Source organism: Larimichthys crocea, chromosome XVI (genome assembly GCF_000972845.2).
Source record: "Larimichthys crocea isolate SSNF chromosome XVI, L_crocea_2.0, whole genome shotgun sequence".
Classification (NCBI taxonomy): Eukaryota; Metazoa; Chordata; class Actinopteri; family Sciaenidae; genus Larimichthys; species Larimichthys crocea.
This window is the reverse complement of record NC_040026.1, coordinates 9,106,795-9,134,695: the sequence shown is the minus strand read 5'-3', so window position 1 is coordinate 9,134,695 and position 27,901 is coordinate 9,106,795. Positions and strand designations below refer to the sequence as shown.

Below are 27,901 nucleotides of genomic sequence, written 5' to 3'. Positions count from 1 at the left end.
CATGAGATTAAAGAGTAAATCCTGTGTGTGTGTGTGTGTATGTGTGAGCCTAGTGTGTTTAGCATACCTCCAGTTCATACACATCTTTGCCCTGGGTGAGTGGTGACATTGCTGTTTCACCGCTGAAACACGAGCGCATCCGAGTGATCTCTGTAGTCAGTCGGTTATTCAATTCCTGTTGGACAGAATACAATTAAATTTAACCAACTGAAACTGAAATGTTATTGTATGTACATATGTGTGTGTGCATTCAAACCTGGTTGTGAGCATTAAGTTCCTGGTTCTCTCTCTGACACTGCCTGAGGGCCTGCCTCTCAGCCTCCAGTGCCTGGGCCAGGTGAGCGTTCTCAAGACATTTCTGAGAGTACTGCTCTGACAACACTTCTAGTTCTCTCTGGATGGACTGCAGCTCCTCCCTAGACAGTCAGACCATTAATATATCAACTAGAATTCACATCTGAAATAGGCCATCCACTGAAGTGACAAATTATCCACCTTTGGGGCTCATATTTTAAAATGTCATTGTCTTTTCAGGGAATGATTTTAAACCTGTTTTTGCTCAGATCTTCACATTTTTTAAAACAACATCTTATCTTTTCAAGGAAATATCATGCTCTCATCCGCAACAACTAACAGTTTGTATGTTCATTTCTAAAGACATACTCGTATTGTAAGCGAAGTTCATCGATGTCAGAGTTCAGTCCACTCAATTGGGAGCGATGGGTCTTCTCCATTTCCTCCTTGTGCGCATTCTTCATAGCTTCAATAGCTACATTAAAGACGGATCACACACACATTTCATTACTGTATCTCTTTAAACCAATTCAGGATGGTAATATAGTTCATTTCTTTACCAGCAATTGTGGCAGCAGTCTCCTCAGCCAGCAGTCTCTCTCGCTCCTCCATAAGTTTGGAAATCTCCCTCTGATGCTGTCTCTGGAGGTCTTGTATCACCTTCTGGTGGGTTTCTTCCATTGCTGCGAAGCCACGTTCACACGTGGCCTATAGGAAGAAAGGGCCAACAATTAGTCATCACGAAATTCATGTTACACCTACATCTTAATTTGTGACTATAGATTTGGTGCAATGTCTATTAATAGTTCACTACGCTACACGGTGTGTCGTGCAAAAATCAGTGATAGAAGCCATGCAAGCCTTTCAAGATCTAAAGCCCAGCTATGTTAGTAAGAGCACGAGTTAAAGCAGTGAAAGTCTATTCCAGTGCAGCCGCATTTTTGACATTAATAGACTAGTCTTCCTTCTATTATTGAATGTGGGAAATGGTATGTCTATTACTCATATGAAGAAGCAATGCTAGAGGCAAGATAAACATTTTATACTTTTGATTGCCAGGATGTATTTGTATTTTATAAGTGGTGACAACCTGCAGCAGATTGCTCTGATTTATTGTGTAAGACTACCAGGGAGGTCCCAACCTGATACGGCATGTATCACTTCTGAAGGTCTTCTCCAATAAGCTTTCAGCTTATTGCCAGCATGTAAACATAACAAGGACTATGCTAACATGCTGATATTTTGTAGTTATGTTCATAATGATGACCATCTTAATTTAAGTTTAACACATGTTCACCAGCACTGCAGGGCTGATGAGTATGTTTTGCAGGTATCTGGTCATAAAGTATTGGACAAACGTTTTGACCTGAATGTTGGGGAAGATGAATGGCTGAGCTAATGTTGCAGAAACCCAAACAATACTGAATACACCTAACTGAAAACCACAAATGTGAACTTCTTGGTAGAACTACAGGATAGGTCAGGGGATCACCACAGTCATTAGGATTAATCGCTAGGGAGCATGTCTGTCCTGATGTGGATATATTTTACAAGACAATGACAATATATTTGATCCACAATTGGCTTGAGATGGAAAACACGGATCAGCAATCATGCCATCCCTCGCTAGTGTGGTTAAAAAGTCTGTGTGTATGGAAAAGGGGGAATGGGACATCCCTCATAGCAATATTTATATTTTAAGTAGATTACAATTTACATAGCAAACCAGTTTAGGTTGCAGGTTTCACAAATCTAGAAATACTCTCAAATCACACCATTTCCCAACTCCAAAACTTTAGTGCATATTAGTAGATTGACAAACTATTTAACTATTTATCTACTTCTCTCTCATTTACTAAAAAATAAGAATCCACTAAGATAAAATGAAAGAGCAAAAACCTTAAGACTTTCAAAGTCTCTCTGGTATTTCTCTCTCAGGCTCGCCACATCTCCTTCTAGGTGCTTGTTCTCCAGTTCGTCCCTCATGGTGTTCATCTGAGTCTCCAGCTCCTGGATCCGATCCTTCAGAATCACCATGGAATCCATTTCTGACATTTCCTGTGCATTTTCCCCCTTCCCCTGCTCCTCCTCTTCCATCGGTGTAGTGGCCTCATCGCAAGGAGGCGAACGGGAACCATCAGGAGCTTTTTTGTCCTGTTGGTACTCTTGGACGCGCTGAATGTTTTCCATATACTGAGCATGTAACTTTTCCATCTCCTCTTTGTGGATTTGCTGGAGCTCGCAAATCCTCTGCTCAAACTGCTCCTCCAGTTTCCTCACATGACTCTCGTGCCGCTCCTCCATCGTATCCATGTCCACCAGAAGGACCTCCAACTTACGTTGACTGTCGGCTGTGGTCTCCATGAGGGCCAGCTCTGTTGATGCCCGGCCTTTCTCTGCATGGCTTAGCTCTTGCTTGTGCCTCTGCTTCAGCTCTTCAATCTCCTTCTGGAAATGCCCCTCCAGGAGAGCCAGTTGTTCATGATGCTGGGAGAGCTGGTTCACACGTTTGCTGATCTCAGTCTTTAGTGTTTGGTTCTCCTTCTGGAGAGTGCCCACTGTTTGTGTGAAGTTCAGGCGCTCCTCCTGTAAGGATGCTCCATATTTCTCTTGGATTGCACTGACATTATGGGCATGCTGCTGGACAAGAGCATCCATGTTCTGACCTGTCTGTTTACACCAGCCCAATTCTTGTTCATGCATGGCCCGTAACCTACATGCCACATAAGCCACCTGAGACTGGATTAGGGCTTCACGCATACAAAGGGAGGTACTTGTGAAATTATGTGAAGTCTGCTGCCCGAGAAGACCATGGATCATTTTAGCTAGACCGGGATGGTTTCCACCACTTTCTATCTCTTGAGCATACTTAAGGAGGATTGCTGCTTGTCTCTGAAGCTCACTAGCCAGGTTATCATGTGCATTTTGTAGTGATTCAACAGAGTCAACACCACAAGAGGGCATTTCTCTGGCCAAGTGTCTGTCTACTATTTCCTCTGCCATATCTCTAGCCTCTTCCATTTCAATTTGCTCCATGTAGGGAGCAAGTTCAGGCGGTTGAATGTCAGCTAACTTTTGTTTACCAAACCCAAAGTTATTTTTGACTTCTTTTATTACATTTTTTAAATCAGGCCGTTTGGAAGCATCAATAATTGATTTCAGAGCCATTTCCCTTTGATGCAGGTTATTTTGGGCTTCTGTCAACTCCCTTTTCAGTATTTTGAATTTCTCTTCATAGCAGTGTTTAAGGTTTTGAATAGAGTAGGCTAGTTCTGCTTTAATGAAGCTGTTAAAGATAACAGTGGCATCAACATCTACATCGGCTGAAACACTGCTCTCTTTGGATTTAGTGACATCTGACTCAGCTTTCTCCAGGTCTTTCCAGAATGCACTCTCTAACATCAACTTCCTGGTCAAGACATCAGCATAAACTATAGCCAAGCAATCTTTGTCACTTCTTTTAATGTTTTCTGTGTCTTCCCATATCTCTGTCAAAGCTTGTAGGAGGTCAGACTTTGAAGTCTGTATTAACAAAGCCATCTTGTTTAACACTACTGCCTCAAAAGACAGAGTTTTGGCAAAGAGGTGTAACGCTTCTTTATCTAGAGTCTCTGGGGTTTGATTTTCATGGACAACTGGTGATTGCTCTTCCAGTGTCTTTTGTCCTTGTCTAATGAACAGTGATGCATTGAACAAATCGTTCTCTATTTCTGACAATGAGTGCAGCTGGGAATCAGTGGTATCATGAGCGCCACTGAGAATAGTCCTGACTTTCTCTCGACTATTTTCCACGCACATCAGGGCCATGGCATAATGCTTATTGGCAGCACTACTACTCTGTATCGCACTTCCACAACTCATATCTTTATCAGGAGTAGGCTTTGTTTCTGTCATCTTGATATCAATCTTGTGTTGCTCTTCTAGATTCTGTGTGAGGTTTCTAAGTTTATCCTCAGTGGCAAGCAGTTTAGTCTCTAGGGCATGTATGATAGAGATAAACTTCTCTGGGTCACTACTGTGATGGAACGTTATATCAGTGGAGTCGTTTCCTTCCGTTAAACTGGTATCTTCATTTTCATCCTGATTAACTTTTTGTCTTGTGTCTGCAAAGGTACTGCTCGTGTCCAAGCCCTCTAAATGTATGTATTTTTGGCACTGAATACTGGAAAAACGTATCCTTGGTCTCTTAGCTTGAGACTCCTTATCATCTTGGGAGTTCTCTGTCTTGGGCGTCTTGTCAAAGAAAAGTTCTGTGTTTGGTGACAAGGAGACTGACGTTTTAAGCCTTCCCTTCTTGTTCTGTTCTGGGATTTGCTGCCTTTCCATGCGTAGGTCAGCATAGCCAAGTTGCAGAGCATTGAGATGCTCCTCGAGCTCTGCTATGCGGTCCACTGCAACCACAAGTTTTGCTTGCAGATCCTTTTCAGCACTACAGGGCTCAACCTTATCTAAGAGGCTTTGACTCATTTGACAAAGAAGCTCCTCCTTCGCTTGCAACTTCTGTTCCGTTTCCTCCAAGCTGTTGCCAAGGGCAGTCATTTTAACAAGGGCCTCTTTCAAGTCGTCTTCTTTGCGTTCCACCAGCCTCTCATACATCTCCTTAGTTTGCCGGATCTCTTCCTCTTTCTCTCTAAGGAACTGGCTCATTTTCTGAAACTCTTGGGTAGCCCTTTCATATGAGTGTTCCAGGGTGTTGTAATCAGCCTCCTCTGTTTCCAGACGATTGCGGAGCTTATTCACCTCACGGTCTGCTTCTGCAATCTGGTTAAGAAGCTCCTGACAACGGCAAGTGAGATGGCCTTTCTCTTCTTCTAGCCTTCGTACACTCTCTCTCAGTGACTCAACCATATCAGCCTTCTGAGCCACCTCCTCTTGCAACTTCAGCATTTCCTCTCTGTATTCTTTTCCTCCTGAGGCCTGCCTTCCTCTTAACAGGGCCTCCACCTGCAGCTCAGCCTCCACTAGTCTGTTCTCCATCTCTTTCTGTGCAGTTTCAGCTTCAGCTAATCTTCTACACAGATTCTGTTTTTCCCTTTCATGACTCTCTTGCATGCTATGCTGCTCCTTCCTGAGGCGCTCCTCCTTCAGTGCCTGACCCTCTTCAGTTGCACTTAGCCGAGCAGTCACCTCTTGCAGCCTCTCCTGCAGCCTCTGGATCTCCCTCATGTGGTCTCGTTGCAGGGCTTGCTGGCGTTCCAGGTGCCTAAGGGCCTGGTTTCTCTCTAAGAGGCTGGCCTCTACTTCTCGGAGTCTATCTTCACTATCCTTCAGCTGGGCTCGTAGGGTGGTCTCACTACGGCCATGTTCCTCTTCTTGTTCCTTTGAACGCTCCTGCTCTAGCTTGAGCTCATTGCGCATTCTGGCCACAGCCTGTTCACTTGCCAAGATTTCAGCCATTGCAGAGGCTAGTTTAGCCTGCAGACCCTGAATATCATTCTCATGGCGGTCTACAGCATCCTGGGCTTCTGTGTAGCTTCTCTTTAGTGTTCGAATCTGCTGCTGAGCAAGGTCCTGCTTGCGCTTTTGGGCTTCCAACTCGCCCTGCAAATCTTGATTAAGCGTGTGTAAGCGTTGCCATGGCACTCGGCGCGGTGAAGAAGGAGGGGGTGTTGCACTCTTGAAAAAGATTGATGAGACAGTTTCATTAATGACATCACTTTACTTCCCCTATCATAGACGGAGAACCACATCTCGGGAGGGTTACCAGGAAAATAAGTTTTCTCCTTTCTTGATATCACTTTTAATAAGCGATACTTTCCCAAGCTTCCACTGTGCTTTTTCAGAGGTGACTTGGAAATGGAAAATGAATATCAACCCCACCCTCCCCCAAAACAAACAAAACAAGAAAAACTTCAGTGGGTGGCTGATAAAGTGCTAAAAAACAAAACAAAATGACCAACTAATTCACTTTTGCAAAATAAATGTGATGTGATACAACAAAATGACTTAAAACCACACAATGTAAAAAAGCAGGTAGTTAAAGTATGCAATTCAGAAACACCAAAAAGCATGCACAAAGCAAGCTTGGAAAGGACACACACAGGCAAAGCACAAATGAAAATAAAGAAAAAGCACAGTGCAAGGCTTCTTGATCAAGTTTCTTACCTTAAGATTATCAGATCAAATCAATTATTTTCCCGGGAGATGTGAAACTCCGTAAAAACAGTTAGTGAAAAATCATGCTAAGAACACCACAACCATGCATATCAGTTTTAGAGATAAAGCACCCACACCCGTTAGTAGGATTTTACACAGGAGCAACACACAAGTCTGATCTATCATAAGCCAGGAGACTGTACAAGAAAAACACACAGTACTGTGGTACAGTTAAAAACACACTGCATGTTTGACCAATGTATACCATCTTGCAAAACTTAAAACCTTAAATATTTGAATGATTTCTTTCTCAAAGTTCATGTTGCAGTGCTATTTGTGCATGGTGTCAATTTTAAAACAAATACTAATCCTGCATGATGGATGGTGAGTGTAGTACCTGCAGTACATAGCCCTCTCTGGCACTTTGTTCTCTCCCTAGTGCGTTTTCCAACTGCTCTTTCAGAACGTTGTTTTGCTTCTGTAGTTGGTCCAGCTCCTTCTGCTTCTGTCCCAACTGAACAAAGAAAGACAAGAAATAATGACTGAAGGGTACAAGATGCACCGATACCATGAATAAGTATTTGACCACATTAAGGAAACACACCTCTTTGTCTAGCAGCGCAGCAAGCTCATGTGCAGGCAGTCTGTCAGAGTTTCCAGAGCTTCCCAAAGCCGTGTTAATGGGTACTTGCTTCTCTTCTCTTAACGGTGTTGTCTCCACCTGATGCCATCGCTGCTCAATCTCTTCTTGGACGTCTGAGGTTCTGTTGTCCTTCTTATTTCCACTACCAGAATGCATGGCTGTAGGGTGGTCCACTTCCATCTTTCCTTGCTCTTGGCATTCAGGCATTGATGGCTGTACCGGTGATGTAGTGTGTAACGTTGAAGTCATGGTGAGAGTAACAGTATTTGGCGTGTGCGTTGCACTGGTTGTGCTCTGTGGAGGGATTCCCCTCCTAACATACTCCTTCTCTGCTTCTTCTGTCATAGATGGTGGGTTAGCACCCGACATAGAAGAGGTTTGGAGGGAGGAGGTAGAGACCGGAGAGGACGCTAATGAGGAAGGGGAGGAGGAGGTGGGGGAGCAATATGAGGAAGTCGTTGAGAATGATGAGCTGAGGTCGACTGTGTCTGCTCGTTCCTTCACAGGCTTTTCTGTCTGTTCCGTTTTAAACTCAGACCAGTCAAAAGTCTTGGAGCGACCCTCTCGTCTGCGCTCACGAACACGGCTTTTACGGGGCTCAGAGGGAGGAACAGCGGCATTGTTGCCAGCTGGCTGTCTGTGGACATCAGACTTGGGGGCCTCAGGACTGGGGCTTGGCTCAGTGGCGGTCTGTGGACACGGCTCCAACATCACTTTTATCTTCTCCTCGGGGAGAGATCTGAATGAACAAAAAACACAAAAAATAAAGAGATCATAACTTAAACAGTTTTTTTACTTTTATATCAGCTCAAGCTACAATACTATAACATAAAGCTTTGCTGGACAGACAACAATGCATACATTTCTGGCAGAGTAGCATCATCTAATTGTGCATTAAAAGCATGATAAACATTGAAACGCTTATATAGCACACTGAATTAGGCTGAAAGCAGCTTTAGTGTTCACAGACATGATCTGAGGTAAGCCTGATGCCTGCCTTTAGTTTGTGTGTTGACGCAGTTTGTATTCTAGCTTAATGTTTGACTGCTCACAACTTGTAGTGTTAAGGGGAAGAGCATCTTTCTTTAAAAAGTGACCTGAGAGAATAATCTATTTTTGTCAAGTTGTGTGGAGGTGTCAGGAAGGAAGTGTGAGTAAGGGGAAAACGAGAAGGGACAGAGCTCAAGAATGAGAAAGAGGTATCTGTGAGGCGTCTATGCAGAAATACCAAAAATATCACACATTCTACCCTTGGGGAGAGCTGCCTAGGTGACACACAGGCAGAGTAAGGAGTGTGACTCAGTAAACGGAGGTCAGAGTGTGTATACAGTATCACATGTTATGAGCCATCTGAAAGGTAATAGCTTTTAAAAACACAAACATGGTTAGGTAGTTAAAAAAAATCCTCAGGTGAACTGGACGAGAAAGAGAGCTCCCCTCTCTAGTCACTCTTTCCGTCTTCAGTTATGATTTTGTTTCTGAGCGCACTGTCACATTACAATGATCATTAAAATATTTCTCTTCTGTTGATCGACAGCAGGTTGGGTAGATTATCCTGGCATGTTGATGTGAGCGCAGTGTCTCTACAGTGGCACGACTGACAGGGAGACATTACTCAACAATCACATGACATAGGGTGGGACGACAAACACGCTGGGGCTGACATTGCTGAGCAATAACATCACTGTCAAGGAGGGGGGGATATTCAACACATAAGCACTCCAACCTGGGCTTCAGAACGGATAGTTTCAGAGAGATGTTTTTCCTGGTAGCAGGTTGAAAATACCGGTTGAGGGAGAGAAAGAAGGAAAGAGAGGGTGAGGAGGAGAGAGGGATTAAGATAAAATAAGTGAGAAAAGCAGTTGTTATATCTGCCACTGGTTAAAATGTTAATCCTCTTTTGGTATTACCGGGTGACATCAGGGGCAATGGTGGGTCGCACATTCTTCATAATGGCCTGAATCCAGTTGCGACGGATTCCAGAGGTCATGGCCGACAGGGTGCACGCTCCCTCTTTGCACTGAAAGCAGACAGGCATCTCGTTCAAAAGACTGACAGGGATGAGACAACGCTGATAAAAATACCTTTTTGAGACAAACATCTAAGCACATGTTTTTGCACAAGCCACAAATAAAGTTAAGATATGCAGCAGTGGAATTACACAGATGATGACAGGCCAGAATAATTTGTTGCTCTTTGTTTACTGACCGAACTAACTTCCACCATGCTACAATCAACATTCTCTCTCGGCTCTCCATTTTTAGGCAGCAGCACCCGCTGAGAATGCTCGATACATTCATAAATAGTAGAACAATGGTTGGAAAAAAAAAAACCCTGTGAAAGGGGGCCAAACATTGTCCTTTGCTTTGCGCTGTTAAACTGCACTGAGCTCAGGTTTTCAAAACTTCTTTTGTCAACAACTTTAGGTCATCACTACACCCACAATCTTAACATCATCTAGACAAGTGGCAAGAGTAAAATTGGATGCTTCTGTTTAATGTGCAATAAATCTACATACCACTCTACTAGCTGTGACATACTAGATTTTTTTTTTAAAGTCCATCAAAGGTGACCATGTTAGAATCTGATGTTTACTTATTTATTAAACATGGAAAAGAATGTGTTACTGTTGTTGTCCTGAAGACCAAATAGACCAGATCCCTCAGGACTATTGTTTTGTTATACAAGTAGTTAGCTTAGTATGATTTAGAATGGTTATCAAACTGTCAGTGGCATTTTAACTTAGCTTTACTGTGTGTGAATAAGTTAACCTAAACCTTATGTACAGAGACCTCTGCTGGAAGTCAAGTGATTTCTACAAGAACACAGTTATTCATGAAAGCTTACAGGATTTTAGCTCGTGTTCAACTCTACACTGCTTCAGCTGCAATAACAGAACAACAGCCCCTTACAGTCTGACCACGCAGTAGAGAGAGTAGACATAAATACTGGAGTTATTAATTTCTCGACACCAAACCCATGTTGTTCTCAGCTAGAGAGCCAACGATCCCCTCCACTTCTCTATTTCTGACTTCCTCCAGAAAATAGCTGGGGAAGCTGCTTCAAGCAAATGTAAACAAAAGAAATGACCTTGTCTACGTTCACTTCATATAGGTTTAGTAAATCTAAGTCTATATGTGGCAGGAAGAAAAACCCCCACTGACATCAAATGGATATCGAATGCATTGCAACTATATGTGTCCAGTAAGTATTTTGCCAGCAACTAGTGCTAAAAATGTTTAATGGTCAAAGGATTATATGACGAAAGTATTCTGTCATAGGTTTTGCAACAGCATCCACAGAACTGCACAAATGTTATGCAATTATGGTTCACAGTGAAACTATCATAAACAAATTTGCTTTTAAGAGACAAGGGTTATTGAGCAAATGTAGACAAGGACACCGCTTTTGAATGCAAGAGGTTAGGTAAACATATTCTGCAGGATGAGAGGCACATGGGCTCAGTGAAACGAGCGAAGCTGGCAACGGCTGCAGCAGATTTAGACCACTATGAGGTCACCCTCCCACGGAGAGATGACAAGTCAAATGACATCCGTCATGACAAACAAAGAATTGTTTCAAGGAGAGAAATGGCAAAACCTGATCCCTAAAGTGGCACCACATGGTGTCTAAAGCTGTTTATAGACTGTCGGGAGACAGCGGAGCTCATGTGTGTGTGGACAATGAATCTCATCTCCGCTGGTGATGACGCAGGACAATTGATGACATGAAGAATCAACGCTCACCAGGATTTGGAAGCCGTAATTCCTCTGGACTGGGAACTCTTTGACATCATAACATGTAGAAAGGTCGATTTCACCATCCAGTTCTGAAGCCTAAAGAAAAAAAAGAAACAGCAAACAACAACAACAATAAAAAAGTGTGTTAATTGCTTATTCATTCAAATTACCAGTACAAAAAAACTATACAGTCCCTTAAAGACAAGTTTTACCTCCTCAGCTACTGAGTCCTTGTAGTACCTCAAACTCTGATCTGTCAGGACAAACCAGTGTTTCTTCCACTAAGGAAAAAAAGACATCATTACCATTATAATTGGATTTCACCAGTCCTGTACAGTATGAGTGTAATATGATCTTATTCAGTAGGGGAGAGAACCAGATGCTCATTTAAACCTGCTAATGAAAGGAAATTACCATTCCATCTTCATACAGCTTTGTCATCCATCCTTTTTTGAAGTTCAGCAGATCTGGCTGCAATCAAGACAGATCAGACAGATGTGATATGATAACATGAGATGCATCACCATTTAATCACTAAAGATCAACATGAGGAAATTCAGCCGCCACTTAGAAGTGACTTCCAGCTAATTATTAACTGTATTAACAGAAACAAAAACAAAATGATATTTTGTTGAAACATTTTGTACTAATTTGTCACTATATTAGAAGACTTCTCTCTAAATACTACTGCATTTGTTTACATTTAGGTCACTACCTCTGCTCAAGAAGTATAAATGCCGATATGCGGCTCCGGCTAACGAGACCGACTGGCGGGAGCTGGACTTACCCTGTGAAACACACACTGCTGCACATTGAAACCAAGCTCAAGTCTGTTTATAGACTCTAAAGTAAACCATTCGTCCCAAACCTGGCTTCTGGTCACTCAACAATACCTTGTTTTTGTTGAGCTTCATCAGGTGTGGTGTCACCGCCTGGCAGAGAGTCATTCTGATGGCTAACTGCCTTCACTTCATATGTTGACAATCTGTTTCTTTCCGTCTGTCCCGGGGACATACGCACGACTGCGGCCGCTTCTGTGCCAGCTATTTATAATCATCAGTAGCAGTGGCGGCAGTGGTGTGTACATGAATGTGTGCGTGTGTGGTTGAGTGGGTGGGGGGTTCTGGCAGCTGCAGCTCGGCCAGAGAGACCAACCACACGCTGACTGGATCACCCCTGCAGCACTCTCTGAACAGACCTCAGATCAGCATGTCAGACTGGTAGGAGTCAGACCTCAGGAAGACACCAGTGCAACCTTGACCAAACCGAGGGGCGCTTATACGATATAATATTGCATATGTGGTCGTTATGTGTAGACGCAGTTGTGTTTTGGTGTGTAAGTAATTAAAGTTAAATTACTTACGATGATTTTATGACTGACTAGTGCACTTTAGAACATAGTGTACATACTGTGCCACAAATATGGGTAATGCCTAAGAGCTATTTAAACGTCTCATAAAACAATTAAATGACAAATGCCCTTTGGATGTTATATTCTGTGCCTGAGTCTAGATATTCATTATCTTTCGTTACATATAGGACCTTAAAATTATTTTGTAGTCCACTGGTTATGACCCCTATACACTTTAGAAGTACTGTACTTACAGTCATTGAGGACTCTGTGACTCTGCGGTCCAGTGACTTGGCTCTTCTTAAATTAGCGAAAGTGTAGCTGGAGACATCAGGGACTGAACGATCTTTTCCTGCATCCAGTGACAGTTCCTAGAATTAGAAAAATTAGTATTACAAATTAGAAGTAACTCCTGATCAAAAGTAGATCTCTAATTATGTAGTACATATGCCTTTCAGTTAAGTTTTTACATTTAGTTATTCAGGATTAACAAAAAGAAAAGCATACATGTTTGTTAGCCAGATAGCGCCTCTCACTGCGGCCTTGTCTCTGGATTAGTGTGGTGTTATCAGAAGGCTCATTGGAGCCGCTTGTGTCCATGCGCTCTACATGCTGACCCTCCTCGAATCGGCCGATGATTTGAGAACGCCTGAGAGACACAAAAGACCATTTTACTCAATCTGCTCATGCAGTTCACTTCAACATTAAAATCTTGTTGGACAATTAGGTAAACATCTCAATTACTCTTTAAAAATGACATTTTGCAGCATACTAAAAACATAAGTGAATAATAGTAAAATAAATTGGTTGTTATGATGCAGCACATCATCCTCAAATGGTGGCAGAATAAGCATAAATACAAGACCAAGGCATGACATGAAAGCAAATTTGAGCCAAAATCAATTTCCATAATGGATACACGTAGTTTCAGTTTAATGTGTGCAGAATGCAATGTTGTTGTTACTGCACATTTTTTTCATCCATACGTAGGAAATTTGACTTTGGACATTTTTCTAAACACAGACAATAACAAAAGGCAGAAATAATATCCCAAAGAGAACAATTCATAGATACATCAAAGAATAAGTCGTGTTATATGATGAGAAATTAAACTTTAGAAGAAAAGGGAAATGACTAGAATGGTGGATTAAACAAATTGCAGAAGTAGCAGCAATGGCAACAAAGTCAGCATTACCTTAAGGCACTGCAAGTTAATGTGTGTATAGTGTGTGTGTGTGTGTGTGTATGAGAAAGGAGGAGCGATCAAACTGTATGTAAATCCACCATCAGTACCAACCATCAGCTTGTTTGAGTATGCACAGTTTATACAGTAAAACAAGTATTTATTTAAAAAAACAGTGTATGTGTGCTCCCAGGCAGTGCAGAGATGAAATGATAGAAAGCAGGAATCAGCGGTGACCAGCAGGGAACAGCATTGGGACAGGGGTGGAAGGGTTGGTTGAGCATTAGATCTGAGAAGCTCTGTTCAGAAGCCCCTGGAAAAGATCGAAACAACAAAACAGACTAGCAAAGTAGCAAGAGCAAAAGGTAGAGATCCATAGAAAAGAAAGTAACACGTGCATTTAAATCCCCCAAATCATTAATGGCAAACCACTGGTTAGACAGGCTAGTGCCTCAAAGACATCAGCCACAGGGTGGTGCTAAAAAACTAAAATGCTTTAGCAATGCATGAAATTCACATAATAGACTACTTGGCTTGCTAAATATTTTTTAACGCTTTGCCAAGGACTAACAACCAGTGGCTCATTAATGATTCTTAATCATGTTTGGCTGCCATTATTATCACAAGTGAATCTGTATGTATGTTTCTACTATGTGATATAAGTTCAGCATATATTTGATTTATCAGAATGCAGAAGCAAGAAACTTAAAATGTCCCTGAAGAATATTTTTTGCAGTGTGGCGAGCATGACACTTAAGCATAACCTCTTACCTGCGCTCCTGCCCAAACAGCCGAGCCACCTCCTCTCTGCCAGGACTCCGTGTCCGTGCCCTCAGCTCTTGGCGTTTTTTCTCTGAGCGGAAGGCTTCGCGGTAGCTCAGTCTGCGAGCCCGTGGCACATCAGACAGTGCTGCGTACTCCCTGCCAGAGCGGCCTACTCTGCCGCCTCCACCACTGACACTACCAGTGCTTCCCTCCCAGGTGGGTGTAGTGCCGCTGGGATCTGAGTCCAGCGAGCTCTGTGAGGAGCTGATGGTGGAGTAGCTGGGGGAAACAAGCGCACCTGGAGAAGGAAGAGGATCTTGGGAGGGTTGAAAAGGGGAAATCTGGGGTTCTGACTCGGAGTTGTACCTGGGACTGAGAGCTCCTAAAGAGGAGGAGGATGCTGAAGAGGACAGGGGCAGATGCTGGGGTGGCTGGGGTGGCTGAGAATGCTGTGTAGACTGTGGAGGGGGCTCTGACTTGGTCTTCTCCAGGGAAAAGTAACCACTCTCCACTCGTACCTTGCGTCCAGTGCTCATGGTGCCACCATCTGAAACAAGGAGACAGTGCCATTGATATGACATCCATCCAAAGCATTCTGTATATAGTGCTAAATATGTGAACATAGATTACATATCTGTATCAAACTGTACCAAACAGTGACATGCCAAAATAGTTAGACCTAAGTTTATTTCCCCAGTTTAGACTGAAAGTTAACCATGCAGTGTGACAACGTTATGTTCCAAGAGTGACTTAGTGTTCCTTATCTAACAGTGACACGACAGCTGAAGTATATATACACAGGATGTTGAGAAATTAGCATGCCGTCATCTCACCGTCTTGAGAAGTGATACTGGATTCTGGTTGGCTCTGGCTCAGCTGGCTGATACAGGAGGCACTGCGGCTGCAGGGGATGGTGGCCCTGCTCCAGCGGCTCTCCTCCTGCCACAGAGTGGCTCGGCTCATCGGGACGCGCTCGGCACTGGCGATACTGCTCGGCAGGCAAGGAATGCTTCCTCCACTGCTGGTCACAGTCACCTTGGCAGGGCCGGGCTCCTGGGTTGGAAGGAGTTGATGGGAAGAGGAAAGGACATAGTGGGGCGTAAGGTCACAGAGAGACTACAATGAAGGAATACGAGGAGGAAGGAGATTAAAGAGCAATTAAACACTGAATGTGAAAACTCAGATAATGGAAAGATTCTGACATCATGATGTATATGTGCACCATATGCCCACTCTCAACTGCAGTGGTGTCCAATCATGTGTCAGTCATGATACCACTCTATCATTATGCCAGGTTATTTCACTCATCAGTCGCTTCCTGTCTGTGAAAACAAGCTTTCTGCAGGGCACAATAATCTACTATGGCTTTAATTTGGAGAGGTAATGACGAGAGGCTTGGTATTTGGTGACACATGATTACACATCATCGGTCTGTGCCTTTTGTTTTTTGGTACTTTTTATGTGAATGTCTCCGGGAAATGAGAGTGACAAAGCAAAAAAACAAAAAAAAAAGGAACTGCTTTCATCATGACTAATTCTGGAGAGAGGAGGAGGATGCGTGGAAAGGAGAAAGAGATTGACAGCTTGACAAAGAACAAAGAGTTCATTCATGGCAAACACCTGTATTATTGAGGGATATAGCGAACAAAAAACAGATTCTGCAGAGGTGGAACATATTGGAACAGAATCTCTAGAATGAAAATCATCTTCATCTGCAAAGCCCACACGAAATTAAACATGTCATCGCAGTTGATTTTATATATTGGAATCAGAGGACTTTTGAGATCATTTGAGTTCATAAGAAGAAAAAGCAAGATTTCCAAAGCAAAGCGACCCTCAAACATCAGCTTTTCAGCCAGCCTAGGTTAAATCACCACAAACATGCTGATGTGCCAAGAATCACTCTTTTAGCATCAGGGAGAAAAGCAAAAAAAAATTATGTCTTTTTATTCACCCTTCACCTGGACTCATCATTATTATAATAAATATAATTTATTTGGGTTGGGATTTCAAAGGCAGAGGGTGAAGCAGCATAAAAAGTTTGGCCAAGCTGAACTCACTGGGTGTCCATTCATGTCTTCAGTGGAAAAACACTGGCTTGCAGTTACTCCACCCTGCCAATCACAAAAAGCCTTTGATGTGAATACTTGCTATGTAGTGCTGATTAAAATCAATACAGATAAACCCAAAAATCTGTCTCAATGATTTCAGAGTTTCTGCATTATTTCAACCATGGTGTTAGGTTTCGTTGTCATTTAGGCCAGATTCTTGCAAATTTATGAAACGAAGCATTATTACAAAATGTTTTTTTTTTTTGTTTTTGCCAAGAGCAGAATCTGAAAGCAAAAACTCCTTTCAGACTCCATTACGTTACAGTACGAGTCACAAATGTTTCCTGTCATAAACATTTTTGTACTCAAGGTCAGGTGTTTCAATTTAGGGGCCTCACCCAGAAGGCAAACATACTGTGTTTACAAAAGTTTCCATCCACGTGTCTCCTGTGACTTGAGCAAACGTGGGAGGAGAGCTTACAGGTGGAAATGTGAGCATTTCCGTCCCAGAACAACTGAACAGCCCATGAGACAGTGATAGAAACTGATAATAGACAAGCAATGAAAGCATAATCACCCTCACACATCATCAGTCCTAATTATATGGCTTGGTCTTCCTCACCTGACTGTTATTTCAAGCGATACACATAGGAAAGCGATACGCAAGGAAAAAGATGAATTTTTGTTGTACAGCATTAACCAGGTTTGTGTATTAGTACTTACTGAGATAAAATACAATGATAATTTAATATAATCTGGAAGTTTGATGTTAAGACCTGCACATTTACAAAGTAGTGGTTGACCTCTATGTGTCACTATAGTCTATGTGTCTTAAGTCCATGGGTAGTAGCTTACCACTGCACTTTGCCAATGAGATGAAAATGGACACAGAAATATTGACAGGGTGTGAATAACATATCAGGTGCACTCATTCTACACAGGAAAGTATTGTTGATTAACACAGACATAAATGACGGAGGTCACGTGGGACACGGTCAAGGTCATCACTGTGTCACCGCCGTCCGTCCGTTAGTGTAAGCCCAGAAAGGTCAGAGTCTGATTCAGGGCGCCGTCATTAGAGGATCCAGACAATGCACTTCAGAGAGTTTTGTGTACACTCACCACAAATTTGGCCTCACATCAAAAAGGAGGTAGGGCTGGGGGGGGGTTGTATCCCACGGTGGGTGGTCTTTACAACATTATATGATATGCCTATATTTCAAGTGGTCATTGAAACTGTTATTATGGTAATAAAGTTTTACCTAGTGCTGTTATTTTATCTCTACCTACCAGGGAGAACTCTGACTGCACAGACATGAAAAGTACATTTTTATTTCTTCCGTGCATTTTGTTTCTAATGGATGTCACATGAATAAAGCTGCCGCTCACCTTGTGTTTTGGTTTTGCTAGACTTGTACAGATATACTGAATATCATGTTTTTCTCTCTCTTAAAATTGCGTCCAATGTTAGACTCCTTCTCTCTGCCTATACAGGGCGGTCACTGTAGAAAGTCAGCTCATGAACAGCACTACAGGGAACACAGTGGCCATGTACACATTTACAAACACACAGACTTTGACATGGATACTTGATAAGTCTGTAGGATTATCACATCTTTTTACTGATTTATTTTTTTAACCATTTTAAAAACAAATGCCTCTGCTCACAAAGTCTCAGGACACATAGGTGACGAATTTTTAGAAAACTATAATCTGTTTTAACCATTCACACAAGGGTAATAAATGAGCAGCCAGGACTTGAGGACAAAACCTGGCAGGTGAGACAGCAGCTGCTAGGTGTCACAATGAAACAGAGCGCACACTCAAATTCATAAGAAAGAGGATCACGGTCACATTGCTGAGTGTGACTGCTGAATGTTATTTTAGTGGGCAGCTGTCATCATTACCCTTGATTGTTTGCGCAGAAATATTATGATAGCTCACTGATGTTTGCTGCCTGCTCACCAGAAACATTGTTGGAAAAGAAAACAGCTAATAATATGTAAATTTACAATTCACACTACGGCAACACAATCGAATCAAATGTCCACACTGTAATTCCTTTGCTACCATTCACCACTGCAATTCATTTAGATGTGGCATAAGATCTATTTGTCTATTAAGAGACGACCACATCATGTAACTCAAAAATGCAAATATGGATAGCAATGATAATTATTTTGCTGGCAGAAAAACAATACATCCCCTCTCTCCCTCTCCCTCCCTCCCTCTCTGAGGGCAAAACAGCTGGTGTAGTTTGAGTGGAATGAAAAGCCTCCATGCTGCATACTTCCATAGCACATGTTGTATACATATTTCTTCATTCTTTGTTGTAGCAATGACACGAATATGGATAGTTTATAATGTCTGTTTTCAACTATCACAAATAGTGTTATATAAAAGACATATCCACCTTCAAAGTGTGAGCATGGAAGCTTACTAGAAACACTCATTATTTGTAATAGCAAAAAAAAATCACACTTAAAAAACATGACATTTTGTTTCTTACTACTTTTTACCTTGTTCAGTGTGAGCAAAGTAAAGGCACTTCAAGTGTGGAGTGTGTGCATAGGTGCATTACCTGTTGAGTGGGCGGATCGACCTTGCGTTTTTTCTTCTGGTTCTGCTTGTTAGTCCTGGGATACACAGTCAGAGCTTCCTGCCACCTACGAGTAGTGAAACAGTTGTTGAACAGTGTTCTCACTAAATGATGACTATACAAGCACTGCCTGCACCCATGGTGGATCAATACATAACTGGGAAAAAGTTCTCTGCAGCAAAATATAAACCGTTATACTTGAGAAGCATGTGCATGAACAATACTACTAACAGACAGAAAAAATACAACCACACTACAAGGGAACAAACTTTACTCACTGTCTTATCCCCTAGGTGGCAACATAAAGCATCTTAAAGCTTGGTACAGTATAGCTACATTTGATTTTCCTTTTTGCTCTTCATGAGGATTACCGTATTAACAGTATTTGTCTAAGACAAGACTAAATGTAATTAAACAACAACTCTCAAAATTAACATTAATCCTCATGTGACCCTTAAAAAACCCTGGCTCTTTTGTCAACAGAATAATCAAGTCAGTGACTATGGACACTTATGCATTCATGCATCAAGCTACTAACTAATACTCCACCTACTCTGTAAAGACTGGAGTGTCAACTAAAAACTGTCCTAATGTATACAAACGTGACAGTTATTAATGATCCCCACACAGCTGTAACATGAGTCAAAGGACATTTGTGAGTCCTAACAGCACAAGCATTCAAAATAATAATATATACTGTATATCTCCTAAATCCGGGTTGTCAGTTAATGGCTAAAAAGGCTAATATGACTGTGTGATGTCCCAGAACCAAACACATGGGAGCCAGATGATAGGACAGTGGGAGGAGTACAGTGATAGAGCAGGTAGCATAACCGAGTGGGTGTTGTGAGTCACAGTTCCCTAAGAATAGCCATAATATGTATGCTACAGCAAAGGGAGGGAGAGTGTGGTGCAGAAACACACTTTTGAACGTGCAGCAGTGGACGAGACACACAAGAGACAATCTAATTATTAGGCTTAAAGCTTTGGTGTATTGTGATCTGCGTGCAGGCATTTGGGGGTTTGTGAACACAGGGAGAGGGGCTAGAGAGGCAGGGAGAGGAAACAGTTCAAGAATGTGCACTGTCACTGCAGTGTGGATTACAAGTCTCTGAAAAGCTTGGCCCAAAGGAGACAGCAGGGGGCAGAGCAGTTTTGGCAGCAGAGGCAGTTGCGCACAACTATTCCAAGTCTCTGTCATCCTTATTTACTGAAACCAACACAAACCTACTCCCACATACTGCCCACCTGAGTTCACAGTTCTTTTACATACATATAAAAACATAATGGCACATGGCCTATTTTTAATACCTACTTTGTCAGATCACATTCCTGGTTATTAGGCCTTACCCGTTGATAATTTCTTTACACTCTGCCCGTATGAAGTGCTCTTTCTCTGGGGTCAGGATGCACAGCGAGTTCTTCTGACCTGTCCTGGACTCTCCGTCGATGACGTCAGAACACTGGTTCATATTGATTGTGCCCTGGGGTAGAGTGCTGGGCTGAAGGACACAACAGAGAGACACACAGATAAAGTCTTAAATATGAAAGTGAACAGACGTGCCCACATATCCCTCCACATGGTCTGTCTTTTCACACAATCCACCCCAGCATCAATTTCCATGCCAGGCTTGGCATGCTACACGTTGATATAACAGTCTGTGCACAAGCAAATGTTCTTGTTAGGGTTCGCTGTGATATTCTGGTTTCTTGTGATATGTACTGCAGCATTTTCAAAGACAGTAATTACATAATTGCATCATACATGCAGCCTTTTACTTCACTAGCTCATTTGCAAAAGAAAGTATTGCTCTAGCAATAATTAGTGTGATTTTAGACGGGGAAATTAGATCGTTGTTCACAACTCTAATGGACTCAGCATGACATTATTGTATTTGGTTAATAGTCGCCACTCTACTTGGGCTTAAGTCCAACATAGTAATAATGACGCACTTTAAGTCTCTGTTAAAGAAGTGGGCTTGTTTTTAAAGAGTTTTAAAAAAAGGGTAACAGCTAGAAGCAGGTGTATCCAAAAAGACATTAAATAGACTGTTTTACACCAAGATTATTCATATTGCATCTGTGGTAATGTAAATATAGTCTGTGTACATCACAGCCACAATCTATGCAGTCATTTTACCACCAGAAGGAGCCTGAAAGGACCTGCGAACAGGACTGTGCATTCCATTTATAAACAGCACAAGTTCATGGGTTCACAGAACGGTTTTGAGTTTAATCTGTCTGATGCCTAGCTGTGAAGTGTAAACCCAGCTATGCATACTGACATGGATGCCATCTGTCAGCCATAAATAGCGTGACCACAGGACTTCCATAATAATACTACTTTGTGTACAGTGACTTAAGGTTTTGCATGCAGGTTTATGTAAGCACACAGTTGCTTTGTATATCGACACAGCTCATTTACAATGAATGCAGACATGCTAGATCAACTTGGAACAGATAAGATAATCTATTTTTAGTCCATTCCACTGAATCGCTCCAAGTGAACACATTGTGCTTGAAATACTCTTTTTTTAAATTATGCTTTTCTAAGTGCATTAAACACTCTGTAAAACACTTGTATGCATTCTTAGAGGGACAGTACTTTAAGAAGGTAAATTTTACAAGTTCAGAAAACTGATGTTTGCCTTGTCTGACCTCTAAATGACTTATATGAGCAGTGGGAGAAGCTCTGATAATCTTATGTTGACTGGGGCATTTATATTTGTTCAACGCAATAACCGAGTACTGCGTAACTAATCGCATTGGGCATGGGTTGCGTTTGGGCCCTCACTGCACTAAACACACAGGCAGAATTATAGACACCAAAATACCACAGTGGTTCCATACTATAAGTACCAGGTAGCCACAGATGATAAATTACAGCCCTCAGTGAATCGGAATATATTAGGATATAAAGCTGGAAGCGAAATTAAAAGGTATCACATTCACATTTGCTAGTGACCAAATAAATCTAACTCAGGGACCCAATTTGTGCAGCATAACCATAGCCTGTCAGAAAAAGAGCAATTGAAGTCCATGGATGGTCTCTAATGTGGACAGAGAAATCAATAGTTAACAGTTTGTGGTAATCCCACCCTGAGGGCAGATGAGAGGCCCTGTTTACTTCGTCACTGTTAAATGTCACTTTCATTCTCAACACTGTCTATATTGTAACAGACAGCAGAGTCAAAAATTGGCACAGCAAAATGGAACAAGGAGGATGGTTGGTCTAACTAGGCTAAGAGTGTGAAAGCACTCTGAGGCAGTGTGTTCTGACAGGTACTACAACCTTTGCGATGTCTCATGTACCCTGATTAAACCAAAGTGACACAAAGGCAGTGACTAAGTTGGCCATTATGTTTTGGTTCAACTTCTTATGCCCGTGACTTTAAATTGTTCCATCACCGAAGGGCTCTTGACACAAAGGTGAGAGGCCAGGGCAACAGCCGGGCTTGACAAAGAGACGGACAAATAGACCTTGGGACAGCTGGGCGAGGACCTAGGCCTGCTTCAGACTGGACAGAGAGACTGGCGTCAGCTTGACCTGAGAGCCCTGTCACTCTCAGACATGGCAAGAAGAAGGAGGTTTGGGGACAGAGAGCGGGAACAGTATGGGTTGAGAAAAGGGAGATTAAGTCTCAAGCTGGTGGTCAAGGAGAACAGCAGGGAAAAAACAGGGTTTTGTTGACTATGACTTTGGACTGCTAGGCCATCTGTCTGAGTAAACAAATCTAGAGTACACCACACATGTGGGCCTGTCCTTGAGCTGGAGTCAGAGGAGGATAAACAGCAAAATATTTCAAATTCTGGGAACAGTTGTACAAGCAGCTTAAGCCCCCAGTTTTATAATCACCACATCGGATTCTCTTGAACACGGAAAATAAATCAGACTGACAACAGCTCTGATTAAAAACCTATTTTCATAAAGCTGCTCACCTCTGAGAGAGATTTGAGTGCTTATGTGAAATAGGTGGTGGCTGTGTGAGAGTACAGTATATGTTTTGCACTGCAGCACGGGACTCCTCTCACACGTGTGCGCCCTCCCTGCCCCAGCACTGTGTCAGCTGAGCACCAATACACGCCCCTGCTGTGGGCCAGCCATCGCGGATCTAGCCCCCAGACCCAGGCCCCCCGAACCCACACCTCTCTTGTCACCTAGCCTAGACCCAGTCCCCTCTCCCCGGGCCACCGCTCTCCACAATGGGCCCTTTGTGAAGCAGCACCAGTTCACACAATGTGGGATTGTCAGCCGCCACAGTCCACAGAGCCACTCCTCCCCTTAACCCTTAACAAGGAAATGACTGAGAGACAAGAGGCCCAAACAAGTGTCTTTTTGTAATCAGAGCATGGAAATTATGAAGCCAGCATAAACTTATTCTAGTCTCTGAAGCTGTTCAGACAATAATATGAATGCTGTCTCGATGGGAGTCATTGAGCAGAGTCTCAAGGGGAAACAGGGACAAATCGGATAAAGGTTTGGTTTCTTTGGGCTGCTCTATGATGACTGGAGGGAATTTTGTATCAGCAGCAATATTTATTGGCACATATCTGTGGAAAGATTATAAAGTGGCCAGATGTGCCATTTTAGCTGTCATACAAGTCAGAATATTGAATTTCAGTAGCAAATCCGAATACTGTCAATCACTTGCATTAAGTACTTGAGTAATTATAAAACATGTTGAATTTAACATTTTTATTAATTGGTTTTAGACAACAGGTGCAAGCGTCACAAACCGCTCCATGTGACACATCTAAAATACATGTTTTAAATTTTTTTGCCACGTAACAGGAGTGAATGGAGAAACTATTCCCAGTTTATCCACTCGGGGAAGACGGGAACTACAACTGATACTAAAAACTTTACTTTCTAATCAAAGATTCTTTTCAAGTTCAACAAAGCATTAAAATGCACATGCACAGCACAATTTAAGCCCATCTCTGCTCCCCTTACCGTATAGTATTCATACGTCTTGTGATCTCTGTCCAGATGCTGTGTAGCATTACAACAGTGTTCATTAGTAACCAACTCTCTGTTTAGAAAATGGTAATTGGTAAGCTCCATGCATGCATGCATGCCTTTGCACCCTTGGCCTCCTTCACTCTTGGCCATTCCGCAGCTTAGCAAAACATCTTATTCTCCCTTATGACACAGCAAGAGAAATATTTGCTTCTTTTGGCAGCTGGCTGATGGTCTAACTTTCATTTTTGGTTGTGAAGCAAATTCGCTTCCTTTGCCATCAACATTCTTGGGTTTGACAGACTCATTTCTGGTCATGGAAAGCAAGAGTGCAGTTAAACTGACTCAGTCGAGAAGAGCATTAGGGAATACACTGGCATTTAACTATGTGACTGAGTCATATATTGCAACATTTTTTTTATTACATTCACCTAATCTCTCATGAATTTTGGATCAGTATGAATACACCTTAAATACTGCTCAATGACCAAGTTAGTTATGAACACCTGTAAGTTGATCAGCAACATCTGTTACTTGGTATTAGGTGCCGGTTTGTCTGCCAACTTTACTGGTGACAAATTCAGAAAGGTACAACATCACTCAGCAAGTTACATTGTGCTTCTTTAGACATGTAACAGCAGGCTCCAACTTATTCACCCTGCATCCAAAGTCATTTGAATTTGATCATTACAGACATGGAAGCCAAAAGGAAAGCTGATGAACTGGCACTGCTGCATCCTGACTCATGAACATGGCCTAGAATCAGGTCTCTTCAGGGTCCAACATCCTCTGCTCATTACCGATAACAGCAATTATGCAATAAATCTTTCCTTAGCAACTTACGACAACAGTGGTAAACAGACAGACATTTTTGATACCACGGAGGATGCCAACAACCAGCTGCGGGGAAATGTCCTCAGGTGCCAGACGGATGGAGTCACCTTTTGTCTTGCTACACAGGAATATCAAACTGTCTCCAAAGTCCACAATAATCGTACAAACAAAGATATACATAGCAATCAGGTCAGGAACTAGAGCTGACAGATTGGTCATGGACAAGATTACAATCATCACTGTCCTCGAGTCCTCACGGTCCTATAATTTAACCACGATATTGAGACAATGTTAAGCCAGTGCAATCACACATGATATTTACCTTAGCCTCAGCTATAATACTAACCCTAACCCCCTGCCTGTACTTTAGACAAACATATAGCTCTATAAAAAGCCATATGGTGGATATCTGACATCTCTGTTGTGGGGCCAAGTACAGTCCTCCAGGCATTCTCGGATACACCTCACTCCACTGGTATGCATTCAAGACATTCAGAATAAATGCTAGAGTATAGGAATCAGTTTGAAGCCTGGTTACACACCAACAGCAGTGCAGTGAAGGAAAGGTGAACAATTATTACAACAAATTAAAACGCCACACATTTCAAACATATTTGTACCAGGTATTTCAGAAAGGACTGTGGGTGGTAGCAGTGCTGCCCTTCTTATGGAGAACGGTAAGAGGATGTGGGTGGTTGAATGCTGTGTTAGCCAGCAGTCGACAAATGCAGAGGAGGAGGAAGATGAGGGAAGAGTTGGAGGATGAAGACTATTTTCTCTGCGAGTACAACAGGTTTTTTTTTCCCAAATGGAGGCTAGGATTGTGTTATCAATCAATCAGATGCAACTGTACTGGAACAGAGTGTATAGTACATGAACCTCATGAAGATCTTTCCCACTCCAGGGTAGAATAAATGTGAAATAATGTGTGTGGGTACCAAGTTAAACACTTTTAAATGGTATTTTCTACTACATACAGCACTGTGATGCAACAGACAGAGAGTGTGAGGAACCAGTGTTTCTGGGTGGTGACAGAGTAAAAGGGCCGGCTGGAGAAACAGGTGCTATGATTGAGTTGTGTCATGTTGCGTTGGCTGTTCAGACTCAGACTGTCTAAGGAGAATTATTGTGAGAGTGTGTGGTTTCCCAGACGTCTAACTTTTTCCTGTCTTTGCTGTCCAACGCCCTTTAATATTTGTCAAGGCTGCTTCTTCCCCTGTTGTTTTCTTAACTCCTCATATGTGATGAATGATACATCTGCTATGTCTGCTCACTCGGCTTATCGGTTCAGTTTTTACCCTTCACTTGTATAGTTAGTCGCTAAGTAAGGCTTTATTTTTTTACATTTGTATTTTTACACAATTTACATGATTTCTAAATAGTCAAACCTTTAGTTATTTTATTGTCCACACCACAGTAAGGCTACTTTTAGTCAGAAACAGTCCTCTAAACGGTGACATAAACACACTATAGAGCTATTAAGTGAGGGTCCACGTTGCCATGGAGAAACATACAGTCTGAGGCGTGAATTGGAACAGAGGCAAAGTCACTTAAACTAACAGCAACTAAATTCAACCAAATAGACACAGAACAGTTGAATTGAAATTAAAATCAGTTTTGTCAACAAAATAAGTCTTCTCCTTTATATCAAGCCTAGAGTTACTTTTTTAAATGTACTTTTGGAGTCATAATTAACCTCTACCTCAGAATTTTTCAGACTTTTTGTGATGCAGCTGTTAATGTCTTCTATGAATGATTTAACTGGGAGTTCTCAACTGTGGGTCATGTTATATTTTCTATGGGAGTTTAACTTTCAGAACCAGAGGCATCTAAAATAGCTCATCCCATTTTGCAACTCTATACACTCACTTACTGCAGTTTACTTGTACCTCAAGAAGCCACCTGCCTCAAGTGCAGGTGGAGTTGTGTTTTGTGTTTGTTGACAAGGCATTATCTCTAGTCAAAAGAGGTAATGCCACAGAAATATATGAAACAGTGCACAGATTCTAGTTTGTTTAGTCTGTCTCACGCAGCTGGGCGACTAACGTTAGCTAGCCAGCTGTCAGCTAATCAGGTTAATGTCGAAACACAAACAGCAGGGACAGATTAACTAGTGTCTATCAGTGTTGATGGTGATGGATGTTGATGGGTAGCTGTTTGGAATAATCTGTATTTCGAATATGCATAGCAATGCCCTGCAGGTGGTGCAATCTCTTAAAAATTAATGTTATGTTTTGGCTCATTCTTCTAGCCTAATAACATATGCACATATACTTAATACTCCTATATACTGTGCACATGCACAATGAGTATATCTGTTGCTATCTGTCCTCTTTAAATTAGGTAGCAATAAATATTATAGATTTGTTACACAAGGTAATGATTACAACTGGATGTCCTGCACATTTGGACTGCTTTAAAATTGATAACCACTATTAACCAGTCTTGTTCTTCAACTTTCTTAATGTTCTCTCAAATACAGTGCCACTCACTCACTGACTTCGGGAGCAGTAAATCCTAGAATTGCAGCTCTTGGATCAGCTTTTTGTCTCCACTGCAAAAAACAGTCCAAGATCACAATGTGCTCCAAAACAGCAGTGTCTGGGTTGCTGCAGCGTCCCATACAGTGCTCTGACACAGCACTTTGGAAACTAGGCCAAGGTGAATAGGAACCCATTATACGCTATGGCTGTTGTAAAGTTGCAGGGCCCTAATGAAAACTATTCTAATCAAAATACAAGTAGCACATACATATCATTCACTCCTTTCACACGATTAACAAGAAGCTAGTTTCCCCCATCTCGGTCTACACTATAAAGAAGTTATTACACATAAGACCTGCAGTCAGGCTTCAACTACCTCTTTGATAATGGCTGCAAATCTACCAAAGCCTTGCTAAGTCAACGCAAATTAGCCCATCAGGCAGAAGGGAAGGGAAAATGGGGGAGGGATAGGAAAATGTTCCTTTGGGAATTCAGCTAATACCTCGGTTTTGGAGTCAGTTATTTTTCCACAGGGCTGAAGAGCAGCTTCCTACAGACCCAGGTCTGCTGGTTGGCAGTTAACCTGCCCACACTCTGCTGACAGCAGATAACTTTAGAGCCTAAGACATGGCAGGTAACAAAACCTCTGGGGCAAGATTCATTTTCAGATATCTTTACGTCTTCCAGGACTGGTTTAAAACTTCAAAACTAGTATCAGCACAATAACCACGTTTCTGTAATTCCTTACTTTCCTGAGGATAAATGTTTCTTCTTCTAACGTGTTTACTCATTTCACAACATTTTCGAATGCATCAGATGTTTCAACACACAAAACTTTTCATGGCTATAACCCAGTATATCATTAGACTTATGATTAAAACAGACATTATCTTATCACAACA

The 27,901-nt window shown here is 42.0% G+C and overlaps 1 protein-coding gene across 9 annotated transcripts in view; it reads right to left on the bottom strand.

Annotated features, from left to right (window-relative positions):
• The window catches only part of LOC104919698 (myosin phosphatase Rho interacting protein), a 46,060-nt gene that overhangs the window by 3,632 nt on the left and 14,527 nt on the right, over positions 1-27,901 (bottom strand). For 4 of the 9 annotated variants that reach the window (XR_003463978.1, XM_027289674.1, XM_027289675.1 and 1 more), the window contains exons 4-22: positions 20,073-20,224; positions 18,705-18,789; positions 16,133-16,186; positions 14,906-15,125; positions 14,079-14,619; positions 12,632-12,773; positions 12,379-12,495; positions 11,188-11,244; positions 10,986-11,054; positions 10,780-10,869; positions 8,944-9,053; positions 8,760-8,798; positions 6,995-7,772; positions 6,788-6,904; positions 2,194-5,910; positions 855-1,002; positions 664-769; positions 257-416; positions 68-175 (exon numbers count right to left, since the gene is read on the bottom strand). Coding sequence is in view for 7 of the 9 variants with exons in the window: in XM_027289674.1 (XP_027145475.1) it covers positions 68-175; positions 257-416; positions 664-769; positions 855-1,002; positions 2,194-5,910; positions 6,788-6,904; positions 6,995-7,772; positions 8,760-8,798; positions 8,944-9,053; positions 10,780-10,869; positions 10,986-11,054; positions 11,188-11,244; positions 12,379-12,495; positions 12,632-12,773; positions 14,079-14,619; positions 14,906-15,125; positions 16,133-16,186; positions 18,705-18,789; positions 20,073-20,224 (6,810 nt within the window). In the remaining 2 variants the exon portion in view is untranslated. The remainder of the gene's footprint in view (positions 1-67; positions 176-256; positions 417-663; positions 770-854; positions 1,003-2,193; positions 5,911-6,787; positions 6,905-6,994; positions 7,773-8,759; positions 8,799-8,943; positions 9,054-10,779; positions 10,870-10,985; positions 11,055-11,187; positions 11,245-12,378; positions 12,496-12,631; positions 12,774-14,078; positions 14,620-14,905; positions 15,126-16,132; positions 16,187-18,704; positions 18,790-20,072; positions 20,225-27,901) is intronic. The other 5 variants (XR_003463980.1, XM_019271108.2, XM_019271107.2 and 2 more) reach the window with 4 other exon arrangements.